Source organism: Helianthus annuus, chromosome 11, assembly GCF_002127325.2.
Source record: "Helianthus annuus cultivar XRQ/B chromosome 11, HanXRQr2.0-SUNRISE, whole genome shotgun sequence".
NCBI lineage: Eukaryota > Viridiplantae > Streptophyta > Magnoliopsida > Asterales > Asteraceae > Helianthus > Helianthus annuus.
In genome coordinates this window covers 177,732,557-177,760,087 of record NC_035443.2, presented here as the reverse complement: position 1 = coordinate 177,760,087, position 27,531 = coordinate 177,732,557, and the positions used below count along the sequence as shown (strand labels likewise).

The 27,531-nt window shown below is 37.4% G+C and overlaps 1 protein-coding gene across 1 annotated transcript; it reads right to left on the bottom strand.

Moving 5' to 3' along the window:
• Positions 1 to 14,123: 14,123 nt before the first annotated feature.
• LOC110891220 (TBC1 domain family member 8B) lies at positions 14,124 to 22,979 on the bottom strand (the record flags this gene model as incomplete). Its single annotated transcript, XM_035980313.1, has 17 exons — positions 14,124 to 14,330; positions 14,710 to 14,814; positions 15,694 to 15,816; positions 16,692 to 16,793; positions 16,889 to 16,969; positions 17,208 to 17,277; positions 18,095 to 18,156; positions 18,261 to 18,682; positions 18,756 to 18,839; positions 19,536 to 19,628; positions 19,717 to 19,768; positions 19,885 to 19,951; positions 20,521 to 20,579; positions 20,720 to 20,833; positions 20,914 to 21,054; positions 21,772 to 22,269; positions 22,908 to 22,979. Coding segments are annotated over 17 exons (2,208 nt in total), but the record flags the coding sequence as incomplete, so codon positions are not given.
• Positions 22,980 to 27,531: the final 4,552 nt, after the last annotated feature.

Here is a 27,531-nt window from a genome sequence, read left to right as displayed (position 1 = left end):
GGGGCTGGAAATGGAATTCAGTGATGGTTTCCTCGTTCATTTTATCATCACTTCGCTTCCTTCGTCTTTTGAAGCATTTAAGATTAATTACAACACTCAGAAGGAAAAATGGATGATGAGTGAGCTGGTCGCCATGTGCGTACAGGAGGAAGAGCGCATGAGGATGGATCGCACTACTGATGTTGCCAACTTCACCACCTCCAACTCTAAGAAGAGGAAGAACAATCATCAGAGGAAGGATGCTTCTAAAGTCCAAAGGCCCAATCCTAATACAAGTGCACCTTCCAGCTCTAAGAACTCCTTAGGCAGTATCCGCTGCAAGTTCTGTAAAAAGACAGGACACATACAGAAGGAATGCCCTGACTTTAAGGAGTGGCTGGCTAAGAAAAGTAACGATTATTTTATGATACTTGAGTCCTATAATTTAAGTGTTCCTGCTAATTCTTGGTGGTTTGATTCTGGTTCTATGGTTCATGTTACCAATTCGACTCAGGGATTCCTTTCAATCCGGAAGCTGGAAAGAAACCAAAGAACGCTTAAGGTTGGGGATGATCGAGAATTAGAAGTGAAGGCCATTGGAACATTACAATTAGTTATGAAAACTGGTTTATGTATTAAACTTTATGATACCTTATATGTTCCTGAGGTAACTCGGAACCTTGTATCAGGACCAAAGTTAGACATGGACGGTTTTATTGTTTCCCATGGTCATCGCAAACTCTCTATCCTCTATGATTCTGTTCTTTATGGTACTGGTGTTCTGGATGGTGGTCTCTATAGATTAGAACTAGATGATTGCTTTTCCAAATCTTTGTTGTCATATAACATTAATGAATCACTCACAAAGATGGAAGAGAAATGAGACTTAGAGACTTCATCCATGTTGTGGCATCAGCGTTTAGGCCACATTTCAAAAGAACGATTAAATCATCTCATAAAGGATGAAGTCTTACCTCCTCTTGATTTCTCTGATTTTTTAACATGTGTCAAATGTCTTAAAGGTAAAATGACATTAGCGAATAAGAAAGGTGCCACTATGAGCTCTAATTTATTAGAACTCATTCATACTGACATTAGTGGTCCCTACCAAATCGCTGGCATAACAGGACATACTTCATTTATCACTTTCATTGACGATTATTCTCGTTACATGTACTTGTATCTTATTAAGGAGAAATCTGAATCTCTAACAACTTTTAAAGATTATAAGGCTGAAGTTGAAAAGCAATTAGATCGTCAGATTAAAGTTGTGAGATCAGATAGAGGCGGTGAATATTATGGAAGACATACTGATGTGGGTCAAGCTCATGGTCCATTTTATGAGTTTTGTAAGGGCCAGGGGATTGTGAACCAATACACCATGCCTGGTTCACCTCAGCAGAACGGAGTCGCTGAAAGAAGAAATCGTACCCTTATGAACATGGTGCGCAGTATGTTAGCCAACACTAATTTACCATTATTCCTCTGGACTGAAGCGTTAAAAGCAGCTATTCATATACTCAATAGAGTTCCTTCTAAGCCTGTCCCTAAAACTCCTTATGAACTTTGGACACGAAGGAAACCGAGTCTTAAATATATGAAAGTATGGGGCTGCATTGCTGAAGCAAAACTTTACAACCCTTTCCTAAGGAAACTTGACCCTAAAACAGTTACCTGTTTCTTTATCGGGTATCCTGATAATTCTAAGGGTTATCGTTTCTATTGTCCTTCTCATGTCACCCGTATTGTTGAAACCAAGCGTGCTGCGTTCCTGGAGGATTTCAAGGTCAGTGGGAGCAGTACCAACCCTTACGAAGCATTGCAAGAAGTACAAGACACGGGGGGGGAGAGATTAGTCGCTTACCATTACTCCGATTACTCCTCTTGTACCCAATGCAACTACTGCACCTGAAGCTACTGCACCAACTCCAAATTCATCTCTACAATCAGAACCCATTATACCTCATGACGAAGGCACATCAAACGCTCAAAACCAAGACAACGTTGAACCCGATAATCCACTCAGGAGGTCATCTAGGCAAAGAAGGCCAACTAATTGGGATGATTATGTTACCTACCTGACTGAAATGGATCCTGGAAAGCTCAATGATCCTATCTCTTACAATGAAGCCATTAGCAGTGATCAGTCTTCTGAATGGAATAAGGCAATGATTGATGAACTTGAATCCATGAAGAAAAATGACGTTTGGGATTTGGTAGAATTACCCAACGGAGACAAACCCGTAGGATGCAAATGGGTGTTCAAAACAAAACTGGATCTGAATGGGAACGTTGAACGCTACAAAGCGAGATTGGTTGCAAAGGGCTACACTCAGAAAGAGGGAATTGATGATCAAGAGACTTTTTCACCTGTCTCTCGTAAAGATTCATTAAGGATCGTCATGGCCCTAGTGGTCATTTCAATTTAGAGCTGCATCAGATGGACGTTAAAACCGCTTTCCTTATCGGAGATTTAGACGAAGATGTTTTGTAACAGCCCGAAAATATAAAACTTTATATTAGAGTTATAAAGTATAAATAAACAAGAAATCCACTAACTAGGAACTATAACCTAGTTAGTTAATAGTCTAGAAATAATTTATACTAGGATTAAAAATAACCAAATTTCATGTTGATCAAAGTGGAGGGGTTTAAGTTGTTAAAAATTGAAACTTGATTTTTATTAAACAAATAAAAACAAACCAAACACCCCATTTTTGGGGGTCTGGTCGATCAAAACAACAGGGGCGATCCCCACTCCCTCTCAAACCCTAACTTCACAAATTTGATCAATTGAAGGTTAATCCTTGTCCCAAATCGAAATCTGAACAGAGATTCGTGATCCTCATCACAAGGGGGTTACAAGGTATGTGAAATTTCATGAAATCTCTCAACTTGAATTTCTCATGTAATTGGGAAAATCTGAATTGTTAGTTGCATGTGTGCCTTATGATGATTTAGGAACAACTAGGGTGTTTAGGGACAAACCCTAGACAAATAGAAGTTGAAATCATATGAAATTTCGGTGAATTCAAGAACACCATTATAGGTGATTAATGGGTTATGTGTATTTGGATGAACACTAGGAAATAGATGTTAATCTAGTGTAATTTGGCAATTTTGAAGTGATTTCAGAAATTAGAAGTTAGCAACCATGTAAAATGGTTGACTTATGTGAAATTAAGGCTAAATGATAAACTAAAGATGTGATGTTTAAACATGTAAAAATTCTGCCCTTATAGTGTTTGTTGAAATGCCTCAAAGAAGGCTTGGAAATGAATTGTTAAGTTAAAAACGCATAATTATGATGTATGACAAAATGTGCGTTATGTATGTGAAACAAAGAGTTCTAAACATAAAGTGATTGAACTCTATAGGAAAGGAAGCCGGGGCATCTAGCGGGCAAACCGGTGTGGACGCACGTTTGAAGGGCTTGCTTTAAAGGTATGTAACTTGACCCGTTACATTAAGTAGATTTTGATGATTAATAAATGCGTAATTGGATTTTAGAATAAGGGTTGTTTTGAATTAGAGCGGTGATGTCGCTATATTGAATAATAGATCAATTTTGGTTGGAACTCGTTGGTAGTCGTCACAATTGAGGATTCCTTAGACGAGCCAAACGGGTCGAATAATCAAGTAAGGCATGGTTAATGCTCCGGATTATGATGGATTGATCTTTGATAATGGATTATATATAACATATTAGAAATACGAGATTTTAATGTATTGGTATCCTAGAAAACTGAAATCCGAGAGTTGGATTTTAGTGTAATGAACAAACCAAACAAAAACATGGATTTCCAGGAACTACCGTAAGTTACGGTAGTACCGTAACTTACGGTAGAGGTCAGGAGCTTACGATGGTTCACCCCTGTTTTACGGTGAACCAAAAGCTTTCCAGGACTCACCGTAACTTACGGCGACACCGTAAGTTACGGTGGAACCAGAAAGACTTTTATTTTTTTTATTTAAAATTTGATGTTGGATCTCATGTTATGTATTATATAACAATGTCAAAACTAATGTTTTAATGGTTTTGACCCTAGGTGACGAGGTGGATCTTACGGATGACGGTCAAGCAACGTCGAAGAACCGAACACGACTTTTGAAGCTTCCGCAATGTTTTAATCTTACTTAGACTTTGTTCATGGGTTGTAAACAATTTCTTAAACAACTTTTGAATGTTCCAACTTAGTCATTAGTTGACAAATGCTGACGTACTTATGAACTCCGTTAATAAATGTTATGTTATTTAACTAATATTTTAGTAGAAATGGTGTATTTTATTATTAAAATCAAGTGAAAATTTTAAGGGTGTTACAAGTTGGTAATCAGAGCTTAAGGTTGTCAACAAAGTGTTCGGTTCAAGCTTGATCGATCGTCCGGTAAGAATTAACTTATTATGTTAGTAGATTATGTCTTATGTAAGGAATGAGAAACGAATTGATATGCATGGGAAGAGCGTGTTAACACACTCAAACCCGGAAAGTGCATTAAATGTGAACGGTTAAAGCAAGTTAGGAACTTGGCTAAACCGAAACAAACGAAGCAATGTTATAAATGAAATGTTTAACGTTTAAATGTAAACATTTCAGTTTCAAGATGTCTGATGGGAATGACGATAATCCGGTGCAAACAAGCACCGAACAAATGAAAGAAATAATTGTCGAAGAAGTAGGAAAGGCAATTGAAGGCAGTCTATCCGGGTTTATAGACAAGATTCAAAGCACGGTGTTGTCGCTCGTAGAAGAACGAGTTAAAAGGTTGGAGGATACTGTTAACCTTATAAAAGACAAAACTGGAGAACGCAAAGGGTGTTCGTATAAGGAATTCATGGCGTGTAAACCGCCAATCTATAACGGGGAGGTTGACCCGATAATTTGTCAAAGATGGATAAGTGATGTTGAAGGGGTGTCTGAACGGACCCATTGTGAAGTAGGCGACCTTGTTGCCTACGGAACGGGTCAATTGAGAAACCAAGCTAAAGATTGGTGGGATAATAAAAAGAAAGAAATGGGAGCCGAAGCGGCGAGGGTTATGACTTGGGATGAGTTTAAGGTACCATTCCTTAAACACCACAGTCCCAAAGCGGTTATCAACAGAATCAAAGAAGAATTCATCCAGCTGAGACAAAAGGGTGAAACAATCGATAAGATCACGGGGATCTTCATGGATAAGCTCAGATTTTATGATGAGTTAGTCACCACTGAAGAACAAAAGATATATTACTATTACAACATGCTGAGTGCTGAGTACCGGGAATCTATGACTCCGTCAAAATACGAAACCCTCACGGAGATTATCAACACCGCCCGGGAACGGGAAATCGAGTTAAAGAAACAAGTGGAAAGAGGTGAGCGAAGGGCACATGATGTGAATCCAAGCCCTACAAAGAAAGCCCGAACGGGAGAATCGGGAAAGAAGATGGATGTTAAAGGTGGGTCGCCAAGTTGTAAAGTCTGCGGGAAGGGACACAAGGGGGAATGTCGATTCAAAGACAAGCCATGCCCCATATGTAATAAGACGGGGCACACGGCCTCGCTATGCCCGGGAAAAGTATCAGTTTGCTACAATTGCTATCAACCCGGCCATAAAAAGTCCGAATGCCCGGACTTAGTTGGAAAGAGAGATGCGAAGGAGTCTCCAGCAGAAGCCCCCAAAGCAAAGGCTAGGTCCTTCCAACTTACCGCAGCTGAAGCGAAAACAGAACCCGATGTGGTTTCAGGTATATTCACAATTAACTCAATTCCAGAACGTGTATTGTTTGATACTGGTGCGAATAAATCCTTTATTTCGCATGGGTTTATTCGACATCCTTCATTTGTATTGACGAAATTACCTGTGCCCTTAGAAGTTGAAATAGGGGATAACAAAAGCTTTATAGTTTGTGATGTTTGTCGAGGCTGCAAATTAAGCATCGACGATGAGGAATACTTGATAGACCTAGTTCCGATGTCAATGGGGGAATTTCAAGTAGTCGTTGGGATGGATTGGCTAGCCCAACACCATGCAAAAGTTGTGTGTTTCCGTAAAGAGATAAAATTAATATCTCCGAGCGGGAAACACGTCACCATTTATGGCGAAAAAGGAGGTAACCCCATAGTGTGCTCAATGTTGAAAGCTCACAAGCTTATGAAGCGAGGGTGCAAGGCGTTCATGATATACGCAAATGAGCCCGAGAGAGAATCACGGAAGATTGAAGATATACCGGTAGTACGAGATTTTGGAGATGTGTTTCCGGAGGATTTACCGGGAATACCGCCTGAACGGGAAGTAGAGTTCGGGATCGAATTGATTCCGAGCGCAAAACCCGTAGCTAAAGCACCATACCGACTCGCGCCGTCGGAATTACAAGAATTGATGTCCCAAATCCAAGACCTGCTTGATAAGGGGTTCATTAGGCCGAGTGTGTCTCCTTGGGGCGCACCGGTGTTGTTCGTAAGAAAGAAAGACGGAAGCATGCGTATGTGTATCGATTACCGGGAGTTAAACAAACTCATGGTAGAGAACCGATACCCGCTTCCGAGGATAGATGATTTGTTCGACCAATTACAAGGTGCGAACTGGTTTTCAAAAATTGACCTTAGGTCTGGGTATCACCAACTAAGGGTCAAAGAAGAAGACATACCGAAGACGGCTTTCCGCACGAGATATGGACATTATGAATTCCTCGTAATGTCATTTGGGCTAACAAATGCACCCGCGGCTTTCATGGACCTCATGAACCGGGTTTGCAAGCCAATGTTGGACAAGTCGGTCATCGTGTTTATCGATGATATCTTGGTATATTCGAAAAGCGAAGCTGAACACGCACACCACTTACAAGAAGTGTTAGAGACACTTAGACGAGAAAGGCTGTATGCGAAATTCTCTAAGTGTGCCTTTTGGTTACGAGAGGTACAATTTCTTGGCCACGTCATAAGTGCTGATGGAGTATTGGTGGATCCGTCCAAGATTGAGGCTGTGTCAAAATGGAATCCCCCGAAGAACCCTTTGGAAATTAGAAGCTTTTTGAGGCTTGCGGGATACTATAGGAGATTCATTCAAGATTTCTCCAAGATCGCATTACCGCTAACAAGGCTAACCCAAAAGAAAGAGAAGTTCATTTGGGGTGTCGATCAAGAAAGAGCGTTTCAAACGCTAAAAGAGAATTAACACAAGCTCCGGTACTGACATTGCCGGACGGGGTTGAAGATTTGGTAGTTTATTCTGATGCTTCACTATCGGGGCTCGGATGTGTTTTGATGCAACGGGGCAAAGTTATAGCTTATGCCTCGAGGCAATTGAAGATACACGAGAAGAAATATCCCACGCACGATCTTGAATTGGCTGCAGTGGTATTTGCCTTAAAAATATGGAGGCACTACTTATATGGAGTAAAGTGCACCATATTCACTGATCACAAGAGCTTGAAATACTTCTTCGATCAAAAGGAGTTAAATATGCGACAAAGACGATGGCTAGAAACGGTGAAGGATTTTGACTGTGAAATACACTACCACCCCGGAAAGGCGAATGTGGTAGCGGACGCTCTTAGCAGAAAAGCGGATTACGTCCCAATACGGGTAAGGTCGATGCAACTTGTGGTGACCTCGGGTATACTTGAACGTATTCGAGAGGCACAATTAGAAGCAGTAAAAGAGGAGAATTGGAAAAAGGAAAGAATAATCGGGCAGTTGAAAGATTTGACGGATGGGAATAACGGGTTGAAGACTCGATTCGGGAGAATATGGGTTCCAAATACTTGTGGGGTGAAGACACTTTTAGTTGAGGAAGCTCATAAATCCCGATATTCAATTCATCCGAGAGCGACCAAAATGTACAATGATTTAAAGCAAAACTATTGGTGGCCCAGGATGAAAAGAGATGTGGTGAAGAAAGTAGAGAAGTGTTTGACCTGCTTGCAAGTTAAAGCAGAGCACCAGAAGCCATATGGTAAGCTGCAACCGTTGGACATTCCAGTTTGGAAATGGGAACAAATCACCATGGATTTGTTGACCAAATTGCCCAAAACTAACCGTGGGTTCGATGCTATATGGGTAGTCGTAGACAGACTAACGAAAAGTGCTCACTTTATTCCGGTACGTGAGACGTATACATCCGAGAAGATGTCGGAAGTGTATACCAATGAAATCATAGCACGTCATGGGGTACCGATATCCATTGTATCAGACAGAGATACTCGGTTTACTTCAAAATTTTGGCGTGAATTCCAAGAACAAATGGGAACTAAATTGTTCATTAGCACTGCTTACCATCCACAAACAGATGGGCAGAGTGAAAGAACAATACAAACGTTGGGGGATATGCTGCGGGCTTGCATTATTGACTTCGGAGGTAGTTGGGATGTCCATCTACCCTTGGTCGAATTTGCATATAACAATAGCTATCACGCGAGCATTAAGATGGCCCCGTATGAACTGTTATATGGCAGAAAATGTCGAACTCCGGTATGTTGGGGAGAAGTGGGTCCACGAGGGATGGCACCTACCGATATAATCCGAACTACGAATAAGAAAATCGACATAGTTCGGGCACACTTGAAAGCGGCTCAAGACAGGCAAAAGGCGTATGCGGATAAAAGGAATAGGCCAATTGAATTTCACGTTGGTGACATGGTTATGCTAAAAGTTTCCCCATGGAAGGGCATTATTAGATTCAGAAAAAAGGGGAAACTAAGCCCGAGATTTATTGGGCCATTCAGGATCGCCGAACGGGTTGGCAAAGTAGCTTATCATCTCGAATTACCCGAAGAGTTGAGTGAGATTCATAGCACGTTCCACGTGTCACACCTCCGAAAATGTTTGGCCGACGAAACTGCTCATATCCACTATGATGATATCGAGGTGGATAACAGCCTCAACTATGCAGTAAAACCAATTGCGATTTTAGATCGTAAAGAGAAAAGTTTGAGGAACAAGGTGATTAATCAAGTCAAGGTCAAATGGGAGCACAGGAAAGGTTCAGACACTATGTGGGAGTCCGAAGAGGAGATGCGACATCTCCACCCAACATTATTTGGTACGTACTTCGGTTTCGGGGACGAAACCCTTTTAAGGGGGTGGACTTGTAACACCCCGAAAATATAAAACTTTATATTAGAGTTATAAAGTATAAATAAACAAGAAATCCACTAACTAGGAACTATAACCTAGTTAGTTAATAGTCTAGAAATAATTTATACTAGGACTAAAAGTAACCAAATTTCATGTTGATCAAAGTGGAGGGGTTTAAGTTGTTAAAAATTGAAACTTGATTTTTATTAAACAAATAAAAACAAACCAAACACCCCATTTTTGGGGGTCTGGTCGATCAAAACAACAGGGGCGATCCCCACTCCCTCTCAAACCCTAACTTCACAAATTTGATCAATTGAAGGTTAATCCTTGTCCCAAATCGAAATCTGAACAGAGATTCGTGATCCTCATCACAAGGGGGTTACAAGGTATGTGAAATTTCATGAAATCTCTCAACTTGAATTTCTCATGTAATTGGGAAAATCTGAATTGTTAGTTGCATGTGTGCCTTATGATGATTTAGGAACAACTAGGGTGTTTAGGGACAAACCCTAGACAAATAGAAGTTGAAATCATATGAAATTTCGGTGAATTCAAGAACACCATTGTAGGTGATTAATGGGTTATGTGTATTTGGATGAACACTAGGAAATAGATTGTTAATCTAGTTTAATTTGGCAATTTTTAAGTGATTTCAGAAATTAGAAGTTAGCAACCATGTAAAATGGTTGACTTATGTGAAATTAAGGCTAAATGATAAACTAAAGATGTGATGTTTAAACATGTAAAAATTCTGCCCTTATAGTGTTTGTTGAAATGCCTCAAAGAAGGCTTGGAAATGAATCGTTAAGTTAAAAACGCATAATTATGATGTATGACAAAATGTGCGTTATGTATGTGAAACAAAGAGTTCTAAACATAAAGTGATTGAACTCTATAGGAAAGGAAGCCGGGGCATCTAGCGGGCAAACCGGTGTGGACGCACGTTTGAAGGGCTTGCTTTAAAGGTATGTAACTTGACCCGTTACATTAAGTAGATTTTGATGATTAATAAATGCGTAATTGGATTTTAGAATAAGGGTTGTTTTGAATTAGAGCGGTGATGTCGCTATATTGAATACTAGATCAATTTTGGTTGGAACTCGTTGGTAGTCGTCACAATGGAGGATTCCTTAGACGAGCCAAACGGGTCGAATAATCAAGTAAGGCATGGTTAATGCTCCGGATTATGATGGATTGATCTTTGATAATGGATTATATATAACATATTAGAAATACGAGATTTTAATGTATTGGTTTCCTAGAAAACTGAAATCCGAGAGTTGGATTTTAGTTTAATGAACAAACCAAACAAAAACATGGATTTCCAGGAACTACCACCGTAACTTACGGTAGAGGTCCGGAGCTTACGGTGGTTCACCCCTGTTTTACGGTGAACCAAAAGCTTTCCAGGACTCACCATAACTTACGGTGACACCGTAAGTTGTCACCGTAAGTTACGGTGGAACCAGAAAGACTTTTATTTTTTTTATTTAAAATTTGATGTTGGATCTCATGTTATGTATTATATAGCAATGTCAAAACTAATGTTTTAATGGTTTTGACCCTAGGTGACGAGGTGGATCTTACGGATGACAGTCAAGCAACGTCGAAGAACCGAACACGAAATTTGAAGCTTCCGCAATGTTTTAATCTTACTTAGACTTTGTTCATGGGTTGTAAACAATTTCTTAAACAACTTTTGAATGTTCCAACTTAGTCATTAGTTGACTAAGGCTGACGTACTTATGAACTCCGTTAATGAATGTTATGTTATTTAACTAATATTTTAGTAAAAATGGTGTATTTTATTATTAAAATCAAGTGAAAATTTTAAGGGTGTTACATGTTTACATGAAACAACCTGAAGGCTTTAAACCTGAAGGTCAGGAGCATCTAGTCTGTAAGTTGAAGAAATCCATTTACGGGTTAAAACAAGCATCACGTCAGTGGTACCTCAAGTTTGATGAAGTCATGAAGAAGCAAGGTTTTATGAAGAATCAAGTGGATCACTGCAACTACCTCAAGATGAGTGGGAGCGACTTTACTATACTTGTCCTTTGCGTAGATGATATTCTATTGGCAAGTAATAGTTTAGACATGTTGCATGAGTCGAAGCGGTTACTTTCGCATAACTTCGACATGAAGGATCTCGGAGATGCTTCTTACGTCATTGGCATCGAAATTCACCGAGATAGACACAAAGGGATCTTAGGATTGTCCCAAAGGGCTTACATAGATCGTGTCCTTACACGTTACAACATGCAACAGTGCAAACCCTCCGTCGCTCCAGTAGTTAAAGGAGATGTTTTTGGTTCATTCCAGTGTCCGACAACAGAGGTTGAGAAGGAGCAAATGAGCCAAATACCTTATGTGTCAGTAGTCGGGAGCTTGATGTATGCTCAAGTCTGTACTCGCCCAGATATCGCTTATATTGCTGGAATGCTAGGCCGTTATCAGACTAATCCTGGCCTAGATCACTGGAAAGTAGCTAAGAAGGTACTTCGATATCTGCAAGGGACGAAAGACTATAAACTGACTTATAGAAGAAGTGATCATTTAGAAGTGGTGGGCTATTCTGATTCTGACTTTGCCAAATGCAAAGATGACAAGAAATCCACTTCGGGCTATATTTTTATATTAGCAGGTGGCCCTATCTCATGGAAGAGTCATAAACAACAGCTTACCACAACTTCCACAATGATGGCAGAGTACATTGCTGTTTATAACGCAACCTGTCATGGAATGTTGCTTAGAAATCTGGTCACTGGACTCAAAATTGTTAATTCCATTTCTAGACCATTGAAGCTTTACTGTGATAATTCAGCTGCCGTTAGTTTCTCGAACAGTAACAGTTCGACTGGAGCTGGTTTATATCTCGATACAAAATATATGTTCGTACGTGAACGAGTTGAGGAAAATAATCTTTGTATCGAGTATATTAGTACTAAAGATATGCTTGCGGATCCGATGACTAAAGGTCTCCCTCCTAAGGTTTACGAAGAACATGTTCGGAATATGGGATTTTGTAAAGACCTTGTTTAGCATATTGTACTAGCTTATGCTTATGTTAATGAAATTTCCTCAGTTTGATTTTGTATGTCTCTTAGAATATGTTCAACCGGTATAATGGCATATAGACAAATAAAGTTACAAATCAAACAAAGGGCTTATGCGTATTTTGATCATGACGATTAGGTTTTAAATTAAGGCTATAGTATGATTAATGGGGGTCCTGAGTCGCATAATGATTCAACGGCTGTATTTCTCTGCTATAGTACTTGTTTAAGGCTAAAATGAGTGTTAACTCCTGATCAGGCTTATCTAATACTCATAGTAAATGATTACTCGGCTAAGTGGGAGAATGTAAGATTAAATATATTATGTATTAATATTTAATCTATAGCCATTATAATCATTTACATAATATAGATCAAAATATATAATAACCTATTAAGATAATTAGTTGGTAATTGTTGATGGACCATATTACCCTTATTAACTAATTAGGTTTCCTCCTGGGTGCTTATATAAGGAGACTTATGTGGAGGTTAAGGGGTTAGACAGTTACACAATTAGACACACCCCATAAGCTTAACATCATCACGTTCGACCTCCTTCTCCTACGGCCGATACCCTTTTCGGTTTTCTTAGTCACCATCATTAGTCAGCACCCTAAGGAGGAACAAATCACCTTGACAAAGATGTCGAACTCCATGTCGTCTTCTCTCACTGGATTCTCCACTGCACTGTCTGCAGTGACAGGTATGTTTTCATGTTTTCCGTTATGTTTAAAATAGAACTGAACCAACAGTCTCATGATGTAAAGAAATCTACCATGACGGATGAACTACATAGTTCATTACTGTGCATTGTGTTGAGCAAGTGCGTAGATTTGTGGGGGCGGGAGGGGACGGCCAACCCCCCGAACTTTTCGCTCAGTAGGGGAGAGTATATAGTTTTCGTATAGAAATTTTTAAGTATATACGTTTTTGATCCCCGGTTTTATAGAAATTTTTGGTATATGTGTTTTCGACCCCCGGTCGGAAATCTCAAACTTCGCCACTGGTGTTGAGCCGGGGCGAACCTACTATATTAGGACTACAACTTGATTAAATGATCATATATTTACGAGTTAGGATTAAATACAAAGTCTTCTAAAAATAAGAAATCGTAAGAAGCGTATCAAACAGACTCTGATTGACCTCATTCAAGCGGCATTAGAACCGTCTCATCGAACTCTACGATGCGAGATATTAGTTTTTTTTTTTTTAGATGTTTAACTTATAGATTTTAGACTTTTTACTTACATCATTGTGTCTTTTTATTTATCATTGTGTATTTTCTATATTTGCATCATTGTGTATTTTTGTGATTCATTATGTCTATTTTCTTCGACACTGTGTTATATTTTTTTGTTATTGTGTTATATTTTGCTCGACTTTGTGTTATATTTTGTGATCCATTGTATTATTATACATTTCTTATTTTTAAGAGTTTTAGTAGAATAACGTTACCCTATATTAAAATTATGTAATTTTGAATATCAAATGTAGTACATACATGACACCATATCGGTACTTTGTGGCCAATATTTGTTCATCACAAAAGCCATTTCGTGATTCACGTGCTTCGTAATTTTGTAGTATGCAATTTATGAATTTGCATTCAGTTCATATACAAATTAACCGCATGTTAATATGTCATAATCATTACTTTTTTCATATACTTGAAGCATCTAAAACTAGAAAAAAATTTGCCAACGAGCTAGAGCTTAACCGGTATTGGAGGGTAAGTGAAGATTTCGGGAGAAGACACAGGTCTCAAGTTCGAATTAGATCCCAACTGGGTTTTACCGTAGCAGGCCCTCGGTCGGCGGGTTTTCCCCAAATCTGGAGATAATCACGAGCGTATTGGGTCGCCTTTTGCCATTAGGTTACTTCGGATAGCCAGCCTTTTATCCGTTGGCGGTTAAAAAAACTAGAAAATCATTTTAAATTTGTGAATTAATTTATAGCCATCGGATATACGAATCTCGAATCATCCACATGTAGTGTATCGACCGATAAATACACAAAACCGCAATTTAGAATCTACGTAATGTATTCACCCGTAAAACAATAAACAACAATCCCACAATTAGTGTGTTTCCAAGAATCAGTAAGACATAAAACCCGAAAGTCGATGAATACACTAAGGTTACTTATGTATTGACTGATGAAAGAATACCTAATCTTGATCACTTGCATCTGATGTCTCATTGGTTTTACTTTCATCATTTGGTTGTTTTCCCTGCAAACATAATGACATATCACTGTTTGCTTTGGTCAAACTATTTCTTCAAACGCTTTCACAAAAAAGTAGCGAAATATAGTAAATGCGCAGTTTGGACAACGGGTCAAAAGATCACAATATTATAACACGCCTAGTGAAAGTTGAGCGACTTTAGAGGAACAAAAATACTTTGAGTGACTTTAGTTTGACGGTTCGGAAACTTGGTTACTATTGTGTGAATTTACCCCTAAACATTGATAAAAAAAAAAAAAAAATACTTACTGCCCCGCCCTATCCACCTTCTGACCCGTTAACTGCCCCGCCCATTTTGCCAGGTGTAATCGTTATGTTTGTAATAGTGACAGGCTGACGATATTAGTCAAGAATACTTACTAACCTTGTTTTTATCACGCCAACCTAGTCCGAATGAAAGTATGCCTGTCCTCTTTGTTGTGTTGTTGTCTTTCGCAGACTCGGGATGAGTGTTCCTATACAGCATTGACTAAAGTCAGTCAACAGAGTGGTCAATGAGCACTAATATATGTATGCACATACAAACATTTATAAATAAACATATTTCAACTTTGCTACTTTAAGTTTTGGTGGTTTGGGTAACGGGTCAAAACAGGTTCGGATTTTGTACAGACTAGTCAAGTTTGGTTGACCCGAAACAATTTTTATCCTAAATTTTGAGTAAACTGCCATTTTGGTCCCTGTGGTTTGTTCATTTTTGCCACTTTAGTCCAAAACTCAAACCTTTTGTATTTGGATCCCTGTAGTTTTAGTTTTCTTGCCATTTTGGTCCAAAAATGAAATTAGATCATATTTGTCTTATAAAATCCTGCTATTTTGTCCTTTTCCTCAGGGGCAAAATGGTCAATTGTTTTTTATAAATAAATACCAGATTTTATAAGACAAATATGACCTGATTTGCCCCTGAGAAAAAGGACAAAATTGCAAGATTTTATAAGACAAATATGACCTGATTTCATTTTTGGACCAAAATGGCAATAAAACTGAAACCACGGGGACCCAGATGTAAAAGGTTTGAGTTTTGGACTAAAGTGGCAAAAGTGACCAAACCTCAGGGACCAAAATGGCAGTTTACTCCTAAATTTTTATAAAAGTTGTATTATTCTGATAATAATATTATTTAGGAAGTTTTAGGCAATAACTCTCAACCCATTTGACCCGTTACAGCAACCTAAATTCACGTTTGATCCATTAGAGGTAAAACTTAACCCAAAGTTAACGGGTCAAAATTTCCACCTCTAGTTAATTCAGTATGAAAATAGTAAACCGACAACAATATGATAGCAATGTGAATGATATGAAAATCAATCATGTTTTAACTCTTAAAAGAATAATGCATTTACCCTGCAGGCGTTGCTTGCGCTTTAACTTGGCCAGAATTATATTGCAACGTTGCCTCTAACATAGATTCTGCCATTACGACCCGCTTTTCCATTTGAGCAAGTGAAGTCATAGCTTCTTCATATTTTTTCTGCATATAAACAAAATAAACGTTTAGTGGTCTTAAAAAATTTCTTCCTCGCAGGAGATTATTCATGTTGAATACTCAAGCTGTGTGCACAATGAATATGAAATGATCCGGAAATTATATTATTTCAATAATAATAGGAATATTGGATTTTAAAAATCCCAACTATTCGCCGTTGGCCGCCAATAGTCCCAACTTAAAAAGTAACAACTGGCAGTCCCAACTATTGATATATTGGCCATCAATGGACCCTGACTAACATATTCCTAACGCTGTTAGTCTCTGATCGCCGGAAAACTGATATTTGGCCGGAAAACTCAACATTTTCATCACAAACCTTCTTGTAACCTTTTTACGGACCTTTAGGAACCTTTTTCTAGGAAAAGCCCCAATTATTTAAGTCACCGGAAAACTTTTTTTGCGTCGGAAAACTTCGTTGTGGCCGGAAAACTCAACTTTTTAGCCGGAAAGCTCAACATCTTCGTCCAAAACCTCTTTGTATCCTTAGATCGGACCTTTAGAAACTTTTTTCTGGCCAAAAACGGTTTTCTGGCGACCGGAGACTAACGGCATTAGGGTTTTGTTAGTCAGGGTCCAATGGTGGCCAATATGACAATAGTTGGGACTTTCAGTGGTTATTTTTTAAGTTGGGACTGTTGGAGGCCAACGATAAATAGTTGGGAGTATTAAAATCCAATATTCCATAATAATATAATTTCTTGGATAAAATTATTTAGGGGTTATATACGTTAGAATAACACACTAAATGACTTTCAACCCGTTTGACCCTTTTAAGCTAACTTTTTATTATTTGACCCGTTAGAGTTAAAGCATATCTTGTAATGATCAATTTGTAAGTAAATGGGTTGTAAAGGTACCTCAAGTACGCTCACTAAATATCTCTGAGCGGCTGCATCTCGTTCGGCAGATATACGGGCATCTTCTGTGATTTTCTGTTCTTGCTCAACTTTCATTAGCACCTACATGTAATACACATGGTGTTATATGATATGAAATGTTCTTGACATAATATTAAATTACAAAAACCAAAATAAAAGAATAAAAATATTTAAACCTCAAGCATTGCTTTTTCCTGTTCTTTCTTATCAGCAAGAAGTTGGTGCAGCTCAGACATGTCTTGTTCCACACGCTCGATCTGAATCATGATCAGAAATCTTAAATCATTTTTTCGCAACTTTCTTAGAAAAACAGATGGTGAAAATAATCATCTTTAACGCTTAAAAGAAATCAAACAGGTTGTAAGTCACCCAAAGTGCTTCTTTAATGCATAAAAATATTGTAAATCATTTTACTAAATAAGAAATATTTACGCCTCGATTCTAAATAATTTAAAGCTTCCAGTTTTAAAAAAAAAATATATGATGCGGGAATACCTTTGCGCTTAATTCCAGCCTATTATCTTGTTGGGCCATCTCCATAAGTGCTGTCTCCAACTCCTCGGCTCTAGAAAGGCACAAGTACAGTTGTCATAGACACATTGGTATACGAAGGACATGAATTAAACCGAATATTATCTCAAAAATGAGATATTCCTAGAGGTGGCAATATGAGCGGGTCGAGTAGGTTAAAACATGTTTACTCAGGTTGGGTTAAAACATGGTTAAAACAGTAGTATTACATTTTTTCAATCAAATTTACCACCTCTAGATATTTCATAAGGTCTATAATATTAAAACATGAATGTAAACAACAAGAAGTTGCACTTGCAAACCCTCCTACTACGGTTGATAACCGTAAGGGTCATCCTTGAGTTTTTAGAGGTCGTGTGATCGCACAACCTCAAGCCGAGATAACCATACATCTCCATCCCATATATTTCATAAACATTTTTTGGTTATACCATATTGCATATATGTGAGCAGGGTAGGGATAGTGTACATTAATTCAGAAGTGTGAAAAGTGTATTATAACACTATATATAACACCATATAAACACCGTATAACACTATGTAACACCATATAATACTATGTAACACTATATAACATTATATAACAAATATAACACTATACATCTATCATAGACATGTTATCAGACAAAATATAGTGTTATATTTGTTATATAATGTTATATAGTGTTACATAGTGTTATACAGTGTTTATATGGTGTTATATAGTGTGATATATAGTGTTATAATACACTTCTGGATTAATGTACAGGATCCTCTACCTATGTGAGCATCCAGATTGTCAGCACAAGGAGATTATTATGGTCCCGGCAACAAAAATAAAAAATATAAAATAAAAACTTCCTGAAACTAACCTAACTGTAGCAGATCTCTTGTCCTCCAGCATTGAGCACAACTGGGCCTTCAACCAGATAACCTATACATGTCGACGTTTATGTAAACACTCGGAACTTCATATGCCAATGAGCTACGAATAAGCAAAATTTAACTCATATACAAAAAGATGAAATAGTGAGCAACCTGATCTTGAATTTCTGGAAGAGAGTCTACTTCTGCACTGATGGGTTCAGTATTAAAAGGTTCATCGCGTTTAAGCGGTGACATTAGATCCGAAGAATCCTTGTCCAATCTCTTATCACGCCCCCCTGGTTTTATACTAAGTTCACGCGTAAGGGGCTCGCGTTCATGTTTGAAACTATAAAGTTTATTAGCCAGCCCTTTAGAACTTTTCTTTAAGTGTTCCCCTTTAAGTCTTTCTTCGACTGCAGCTATCACATCTGGTCTATGTTTAGCCCTAAGTTGCTGTAATGTGTCTTCTGTGACGTCCATGAAACTTATGCAAGCAGTCACAACTAGATTGCTGCTGTCGAAAGTTGAACCGAGTAGCGATTGTAATAAAATGATAGCGTCACCAGCATCCATCGCGTTACCTAACTCGGGACCTACAAGAAGTTGTTATCTAGTTGTAAGCATTCAAAATGAATAAAAATTGTAAGTGTAACGGAATATCAATACCATAGAGCTCCATTAAAGCCAATGCAGTTCGCAATAGCATTGCTCGGTTTCCTTCGAATAAAATCACGTCCCAAACACGTAGAACTGAAGGTAAAACAACATAATCATTATTCCTGAACAATTACTCTTGAATAGGGCTGCAAACGAACCGAACTTTCAGCGACCAGTTCATGAACCATTCCGCGGGAAGTTCGTTTGTGTTCGTTCGTTTAATAAATGAACGAACACGAACATGAAATTTCATTTGGTTAGTTAAATGAATGAACATGAACAGAGGCCGTGTTCATTCATTTATGTTCGTGAACTTTCGATAATGTGTTTGTTTGTGTTCATTTGTTTGTGGGGTTTTTAATTTTTATTAATATATATATATATATGTTCGTTAGTGGTGGATCCATTTAATATATGTTCGTTTGTGTTTGTTACGTTCATTAACGTTTGTTTTTTTGTTTGTTTGTTTGTTTGTGTTTGTTTCTGTTCATGAATACTTGTTTGTGTTCGTGAACGCTCGTTTGTTTTTGTGTGTGTTCATGGATGTTTGTTTGTTTTCGGTACCTAAAAATAATGAACAAACACGAACAAGTTCATTTCCTTAATGAACGGTCACAAACATAAAATCTCGTTCAGTAAGTATTCATGTACTGTTCGTGAACACAAGTATTTCCTTAAAAAACGAACACGAACAAGTCATTTGGTTCGTTTGCAGCTCTACTCACGAAAGTTATTTTTCAAATCTGTTTTTTCCTTGTAAATTATAGACCAAAATAGAATAAGCCTCACCACTTTCCCATGGAATCATATGTACAAAGATGGAAAGAAACCACGGTCCGCAGATCCATCCCATCTGTACTCCCAAGTGATCAAAATAATTGACTATATAACAAAAATAACATGGATGAGAACTTGTATTTTTATAAAATTATTAGTAAACAAAATCAACAAGAATTAGCGGTGAAGAAACCTAGATTAGGATATCGTTCACGCAATAAATCTTCGAAAACAAGTTGATCCACCTGAATAAAAAGAGTACTTATTCAACAAGTGAAACAAATAATATATGTTTGTGCAATTCTTTATAGAATCCAGAATAAATATATTCGGAAAATCCAAGAATATTTGAAAGACAAGCCTGTGATTCTATCATCTCTTTTGTAAAGTATCCTTCATAGTAATCATCTATCATGCCAACCAAAGTCCTGAAATGATTTCAGTTGAATTAATTGTTGGCCCCAAAATGGATCTTTGATCTCTAGACAATCGAATAACTTGAATATATAAACTGAGAATTTGTACAAGGGAATGATCGAATGTAATGAACAACTTTACAAATGAAAATCTAAGGCCTATTTATACTAAACTAATGGGTACGAGTGTAGAGACATGTCCCTTCGTGAATAGACATGTCCTTTGAATGAATGGTTGTGATCACATATGAAGAGATACGTCTTTTCCTTCTTAATCACAGCCACTAATTGAATAGATGTGTCTCTTGGTGGTGCCCCTTGAAGCCATCGATCAAAGAGAGGCAGCCCTAGGGGTTTCGCACCCTTTTGGGTGGAAGTTACAAACTTCTGAAATGTCATAAACAGCCCCTGAACTTTGTAACCGCCATGTAACCGCCATATAACTTACTTTATACTAATAACTAATAAACCCTTGTACTTCAAGGATGTGTAGAGATTATAACTTTCATTAATATGCCAAATATATAGTTTCGATGGCGTTATAGTATCTTGTAAAACAGAATAAGCTAGCGAATACGTACCAAAAGGCATTTTCTTCGGGCATCATCAGTAGTAACATTGCAGCAAAAAAATTCATTCCCTACACAGGTTACTTCAAAATAATTACAAACATGCATACCATACCATGGTTTTCGTTTAAAAAGTTTCGAAAAATATATTGTCAAAGAGTACATGAATATATTTTATGAGGTAAACTAAGATATTTAATCAGCGAGTTACCTGACAATAGCCAACAGCAGGGTTGTGCCGAGCGTATGCTAAAAGTAAGCGCCTCAAGGAGTTTCTACCTTCCTCGTTTAATGCAGGATGACCCGGAAATGTTCGTTGTAAATCCTGCATTCGGTAAAAAGATTAGTCCACAAGAAGATAAAAAAAGTTGTACATGTTGTAAATAAGAAAATGATATTAATGACCTTTTCAATCTGTTTTTTACATATTTCCGGAACCGGAACTCTCCCAGAGCTTCCATCACTACTAGCATCACCGCCATGTAATAAGTCCTGGTAATAACTCTCCACCCGACGTGCTTTCACACCAACAAAGGCTTGCCATGCCTGAAAAAGAAAACAAGTAAACGAATGAAAGGGGTAAAGTCGAAAGTTTAGAAACTCAAGGAGGTTAACGACAAATTAGTACTTTAAAAAAGAAATTAGCAAACGAAAATCATTAATGAAAACAATAGGTTAAAAACACATATTATATATGGTACATGGGTAAAGTTGGAATATTAGAAACTTGAGGGATTAACAGTTGACGTTTGCAAAGCCAAGGGACTAAAATTGCAATGTGGTGAAACATTGGGTAAAAACGCAAAAGAAAGAGCAAAGAGAGTTAATAATGCATACGTTGAAAGTATAGGGGGTGCTGGTAAAATGGAGAAGGGGCTAAAAATGCCATTTCGCAAAGTTGGGGGTGGAATTATCATTATGTATGGAGCAGGGGTTAAAAATATCATCTCACAATGTTGGGGGCGGCCTTGTCTTTTTTGTGAAAAGTGGAGGGCCGGGGGCGTAAAAGCCACCGACATTTACTTTTAAGATAGAGATAATAATACTTTTACAAAAACAATACTATTTTTTATAAGTTAAAGCATTTTAGAAAGTTGTATGCCTTAAGAATACACTTTTAGCAACTTTCAAAACATTTTAGTTGTTTCTTCTTAGCTTTAGTTTCTAATATTACCCATTGAGCTGACAGCCCAAAAAGTAAACGGGTTGAAATTACCGCCTCTGCTAAAAGTATAATACAGTTTATGAGGTGTCGAAACGCACCTCTCCTCTAAGGTCTCTTGGCACGCCCCCGCGAACAAGCGACTCCAATTCTTTCCAAGGAAACAAATCTAATTCCTCATTACTAACCAACTCCTTTTTAGAAACCTCACTAGCAGGTTCATCCTCTTCAATAGATTGAAGATGTTCTTCATGACTGCTTTTTGGATCATTTTTATTGTTAATCTTATTTTTAACACGACGACACATCACATCCTCAATGGCGTTTAGAGACGATCTGACTTCAGCCCAATTTTGCACCACGGGTTTCTTTGTTTTTGGTGTCTCTGAGACCACGTTTTCAGGTGCACTCTCGGTTTGATCATCCTGTGTCGGTTTGTTGTCACTTGAAACATTTTCATCTCCGCTCGGTTCCAAGATAGTTTCAGGTTTATGTTCTGTAGTTTCAGAATCAGACTTGGTAGATGAGTTCGGTTGACCAAGTTCGGAATACTGCTCAAGAAAGACTGCCCATTTTGTTGCCCTTTCATCTTCCTCATTCTGACATATAAAGCAAACTTAACTAACATGAGCAAACAATATTGTCAATACAAACAAATTTGTACATACACATGCACATCCCACCCAATGTCGATGATTTTAGTGTGTTATCGTGTTCATTTTGATATGATCGGGGTTTACTTGAGACCAAAGGGAAATAAGAATATAGATTGATACGCGTTAGGAGATGTGTAGTACACGCGTGTTCATGACTATTCTTATTTCATGCACCAACGAACCTAGGGATTTAAGGGTGGAGCACCCCCTTGGTGGGGGTTCAGGGGGTTCATAACAAATCTGCATATTCGTTTTTGTCACTCTCTTTGAATTATCGGATTGAACTTTCGATCTGTACCATCGAAATATTTTAACCTGAAGGTAATCCATATTTGAATTTAGTAAAACCTACACTCAATTCGAATATGTTGATGACGTTTGAGATGAGTTTTTTTTTTCTAGGTTAAACGAGACAACAGCTAACCCTGAACCCTAAACCATAAACCGTTTATGTTTAACAATTTATAGCAATGTCAATGCTCTATCTTATCCGTCTAACCTATCCCGATTCACGTATTTTCTAGCATGTTTAGAATCTTGTTCTACAAGAAACATTCACAAAATTAGAATAGGCACATTACCTTATATATAATATCAAACTCCTTGAATGTCTCAAGGTACTGAGGCCTTACAGTGAATCCATATGCATCCCTGTTAATTCAGTTAACTCCCAAGTTTTATAATGTAACTGTAGCATTAATACTCACCCTTGCTTGATGATCATGAATGTATCACTTTTAATTTTAAAAAAAAAAAAAAAGACAAGTGAGATATATATACCTGAAATCGGCCCGTAAAGTTCGCTTACTCAACAAGGATAACAACATACTTGATAAAGATTAACAATTCTACTTCCCATATCGCTTCAAATTAAACATGAACACTGAGTTTATGCTCAAACCACCATCCCAAAATTTGCAGTGAAAACTTAGATCTATGATTCCTACTCCACGCGCTTTTTGTCTGCGCTAAATCCAGCCAAGTTATCAAACTGATCCGAGCTAAATAATCCAAATCCGACGTACAAACATACATTTATCCATATATTGCCTTTATGTCTCAATCCTCAACAAATCTGAGATAGAATATTATCACCTTTTAGCGCGAAAAAATGGAAAAAGAACCCAACATAATCAAACTAATGATCCCAAATTGACATTCTTGAAGAACAAACAACCCTAAAAATTTTTTTTCAAAAGGTGATGGATCCCCTTTGTGGTGATTGATGTTTTGTCTGAAACAACTTTCCTAAAATTTCTGACCTTAATTTTGTCAAAAAAACAAAAGTGTAACTCAAATATAATTGAGTGCACGTGTAAAAACACACCTCCATGCAATGTTTTATAGATTAATTACGTGTATGCATGTGCATGCAAATTTATAAGGGAAACCATTATTTTTTCCACAGTTGGATAAAAAAAAAATAATTTTTTGTCTGAACACAAATTTGCATATATATAATGTTTATGTATGACATTAGTTTTGGTCTAAAATTGATAATTAAATGTAATGCTAGGGAACATTAAGAAAGTGATTACTTAAATGGTTGTATATATGATATGTGTCATGTTCTAAAAACCATGCACAACCCACCCACCCGCTCCACGCCAAGAAAGATGGCCCATTTAAAACCGAACACGTTTTGACCCGCTACTCGATCTAACCTACCCACCCATCTTGTCACCTGCAGTAGTTTTAGAACAAATATATCTTAGTTATTAAAGGCACACTCAAGACGCATAAGCTTCGCTTAGGACCTAGGCACGAGTCCCAAAAAAACGAGGGCCTGAGAAAAGAAAATGCACCATGAAAAGAAATAAAATATATATTACGTATTAGAAAATTAATAATATTCTACAGATAAAATAAACAAAACCTATTATATAACAGTTAATATCATCTAGTAGTACAAAAAGTTCTAAAATATTAATGTATTGGTGTAGAAAGTAGTTTTCCTTAGATAAAAGTAGAAATTTGGCTAGAATTTTGCCGGAATTTAGAGAATTTGGCCGGTAACTCTCAGGAATCTAGGAATCGCGCCGGAATCCAAGCCTGAATCATCACCTGGAGAATTAAGTGCAATTGTCACGACTTAAAGACCAATTGCCTCGCCTCGCCTGAAAACGGGGCCGTGCAAGAGGCTAGCTTTTAACGACTGTGAAATATACAAAATCAATATACCATTGAATATCATATATAAATATACAAAATCTATATACCATTGAATATCATATGAAATATACACTCAACGTAATGAAGGATTGAAGAGTATTTTAGACATTTCCAATAAAGACTTTCCTACTAAATATGCATAAATTTTTATTTTGGTACATGTCATATTAACTTATGAGTCCTTCTTAGCCTTTGTGTACTCATAACCCCCCATAACCCCTTTTACCCCAACATACCCTCCCCCCCCCCCTTCAATTTTGTGTGTAGTGGATAACCCCCTTCAATATAGATATATATGTATGTATGTATGTATGTATGTATGTATGTATGTATGTATGTATGTATGTATGTATGTATGTATGTATGTATGTATGTATGTATGTATGTATGTATGTACGTATGTATGTATGTATGTACGTACGTACGTACGTATGTATGTATGTATGTACGTACGTACGTACGTATGTATGTATGTATGTATGTATGTATGTATGTATGTATGTATGTATGTATGTATGTATGTATGTATGTATGTATGTATGTGTGTCTGTATGTGTGTGTGTGTGTGTATGTGTGTATGTGTGTATGTGTGTGTGTGTATGTATGTATGTATGTATGTGTATGTATGTATGTATGTATGTATGTATGTATGTATGTATGTATGTATGTATGTATGTATGTATGTATGTATGTATGTATGTATGTATGTATGTATGTATGTATGTATGTATGTATGTATGTATGTATGTATGTATGTATGTATGTATGTATGTATGTATGTATGTATGTATGTATGTATGTATGTATGTATGTATGTATGTATGTATGTATGTATGTATGTATGTATGTATGTATGTATGTGTCACACCCCCAAAATACCACCTAGAGAATGTCCCTGTTAGGCGTGCGACATACCAATAACGAGCCACTAATTACATTGAACGCGTACAAGTTTCACAATAAAATCCTTAATTATTAATAAAATACCATCAACAAGTCTAAGTGAAAACCAAAGTATTCAGCGGAAGCAAAATTAAACAGTTCCAAAACCAAAGTATTGTATCAAGAAATCAATAACATAAATCCATCCAGTCGACCCATGACCACTCCAGCTACTCCAGACGGCAAGTCCCAATGCAAGACGGCTAACGACCTATAAGCATGCAAACAAGTGTGTCAGACGACGCTGGTGAGTTCAAAGTTTTGTTACTGAGTTTAGTTACCAGATACATGTGTAAAACAGTTTAACAATTTGATTCGATGTTGTTATTAACTCGATTATCGAAATGGCTACAAGATGTGTTTGCCCAACCCCAATGTCTCTATCAAAACATTGGTCATGCTTTAAGGAAATTAGTTCATGCTTGTCCTCCCCGATACGGTGTTAGGGTGCCAAACCTAATAGCGCTATCAACTAATAACCTCGTTGCCTCCCCGGCAACTGTCGGTAGATGTAAGGTGTCTTATGTGATAGAAACTGAGTAATAATAACAAGCATCCCAATAAACAAGCGTTGGTGTCCCTCCCCGAGATGCATGCTTGGAAAAAGGCAGTGAACTCACCTTGGTTTGCTCGGTAAGATTAACTACTCGTTCACACTTAAACAGTCTCACCCTATTGTATTCAAGTACTCGTAATCAGTTTACGTTCATGTATAGTCATAATGCGCGTTACAAGCAAAACGGTAGTTATACAGCTCATATCATACAATTCCTACAATTCATATATATGTATTGCAACAATGCCCACAGTTATGTGCGTTATACGTCATTCATCAGTAATAGTAACAGTATGCATCATAAGTTCCTTAACACATCATTCATCAGCAAATTTAACCCACTCAACTCATATTGTGCATATTCACATTCTGTTGGTCAAGGTAACGAAACTCCAAGACGTTTCGTCGTTCTAAGAGGTTTCGCCAACATGTAAGTTTCGTCAATAACACAATTGTTACATTGTTTAAATTAAGCACATGGTTGAAGTCATGATCATAACCTAAACCTTAGTTATTATAATACCATCGCTAGTTTCAAAAAAAATAATATCATCGTTGACATGGGATCATGACTCATTGTTGTGCGTAAGTGTGTATATGTTTTAGGTATATATTTTAAGCCCTTTTTAGCCAAGTTTTAAATTTATAAAACACGATATTTACTAACACTAAACACACATATGGGCAAGTGCACCCATCGTGGACGTAGTATAATGTTGGTAAGATATCGAGATCGTCCAAGGACACAAGAGCTTTTAGTACCGGTTTATCCTCAACGTCTAATCGATCAAAATGTTAGAAAAAGGTTTTTAAACTAAGAAAATAAAACTAACTAAAATGCTGAAAAATAAAATAAAATAAAACAGATAGACAACATGAATCACTTGGATCCGACTCGTGTGTAGTGTAACCTTTGATTATTTTTGCACTTTTGCACTTGTTTAAGAGATTATCTAAGTTATTGTAGTAGGCCCCTCTTTTGAAGGCGACGTTACCCTCAACCCAGTAGTTTGAGTCAGCAAGGATACAATCCTAAAGGGTCGAAGTATTGAAAGATAATTAATTAAGTTATTAATGCATAATGTGGTAGGCCCCTCTTTTGAAGGCAACGTTACCCTCGGCTAAGTAGTCTGAGTCAGCAGGGATACAGTCCTAAGTAGCCGGGTTAAAGTTTTAATAGTAGTTTAACTTATGAGGGGGTCAAAGAGTTTGGACCCCCGCCATCCAATACCTTTGGGTATTGAAGGAGGTCCTACTAAATTTGACCCAGGTCCTTTGCAGGATCTATACACTAAACAATGGCAAGACTCTTACCAAACCGTTCCCTTAACTCCCGACCAAGTAGCCAACATACCTCCATATAGACCGTGGAGATATGAATGGTGAAAATCTTTTATTTTATATAGACATTAAAATAATGCCAAGACACCACGGACAAACGATAAGGAAGAATCACCTTCAACATAAGAAACTAGTAATTAAAGTCATTAATACAAAACCAATTAAAAAGTGCAAAAGATTAAAAATAAAAAGTA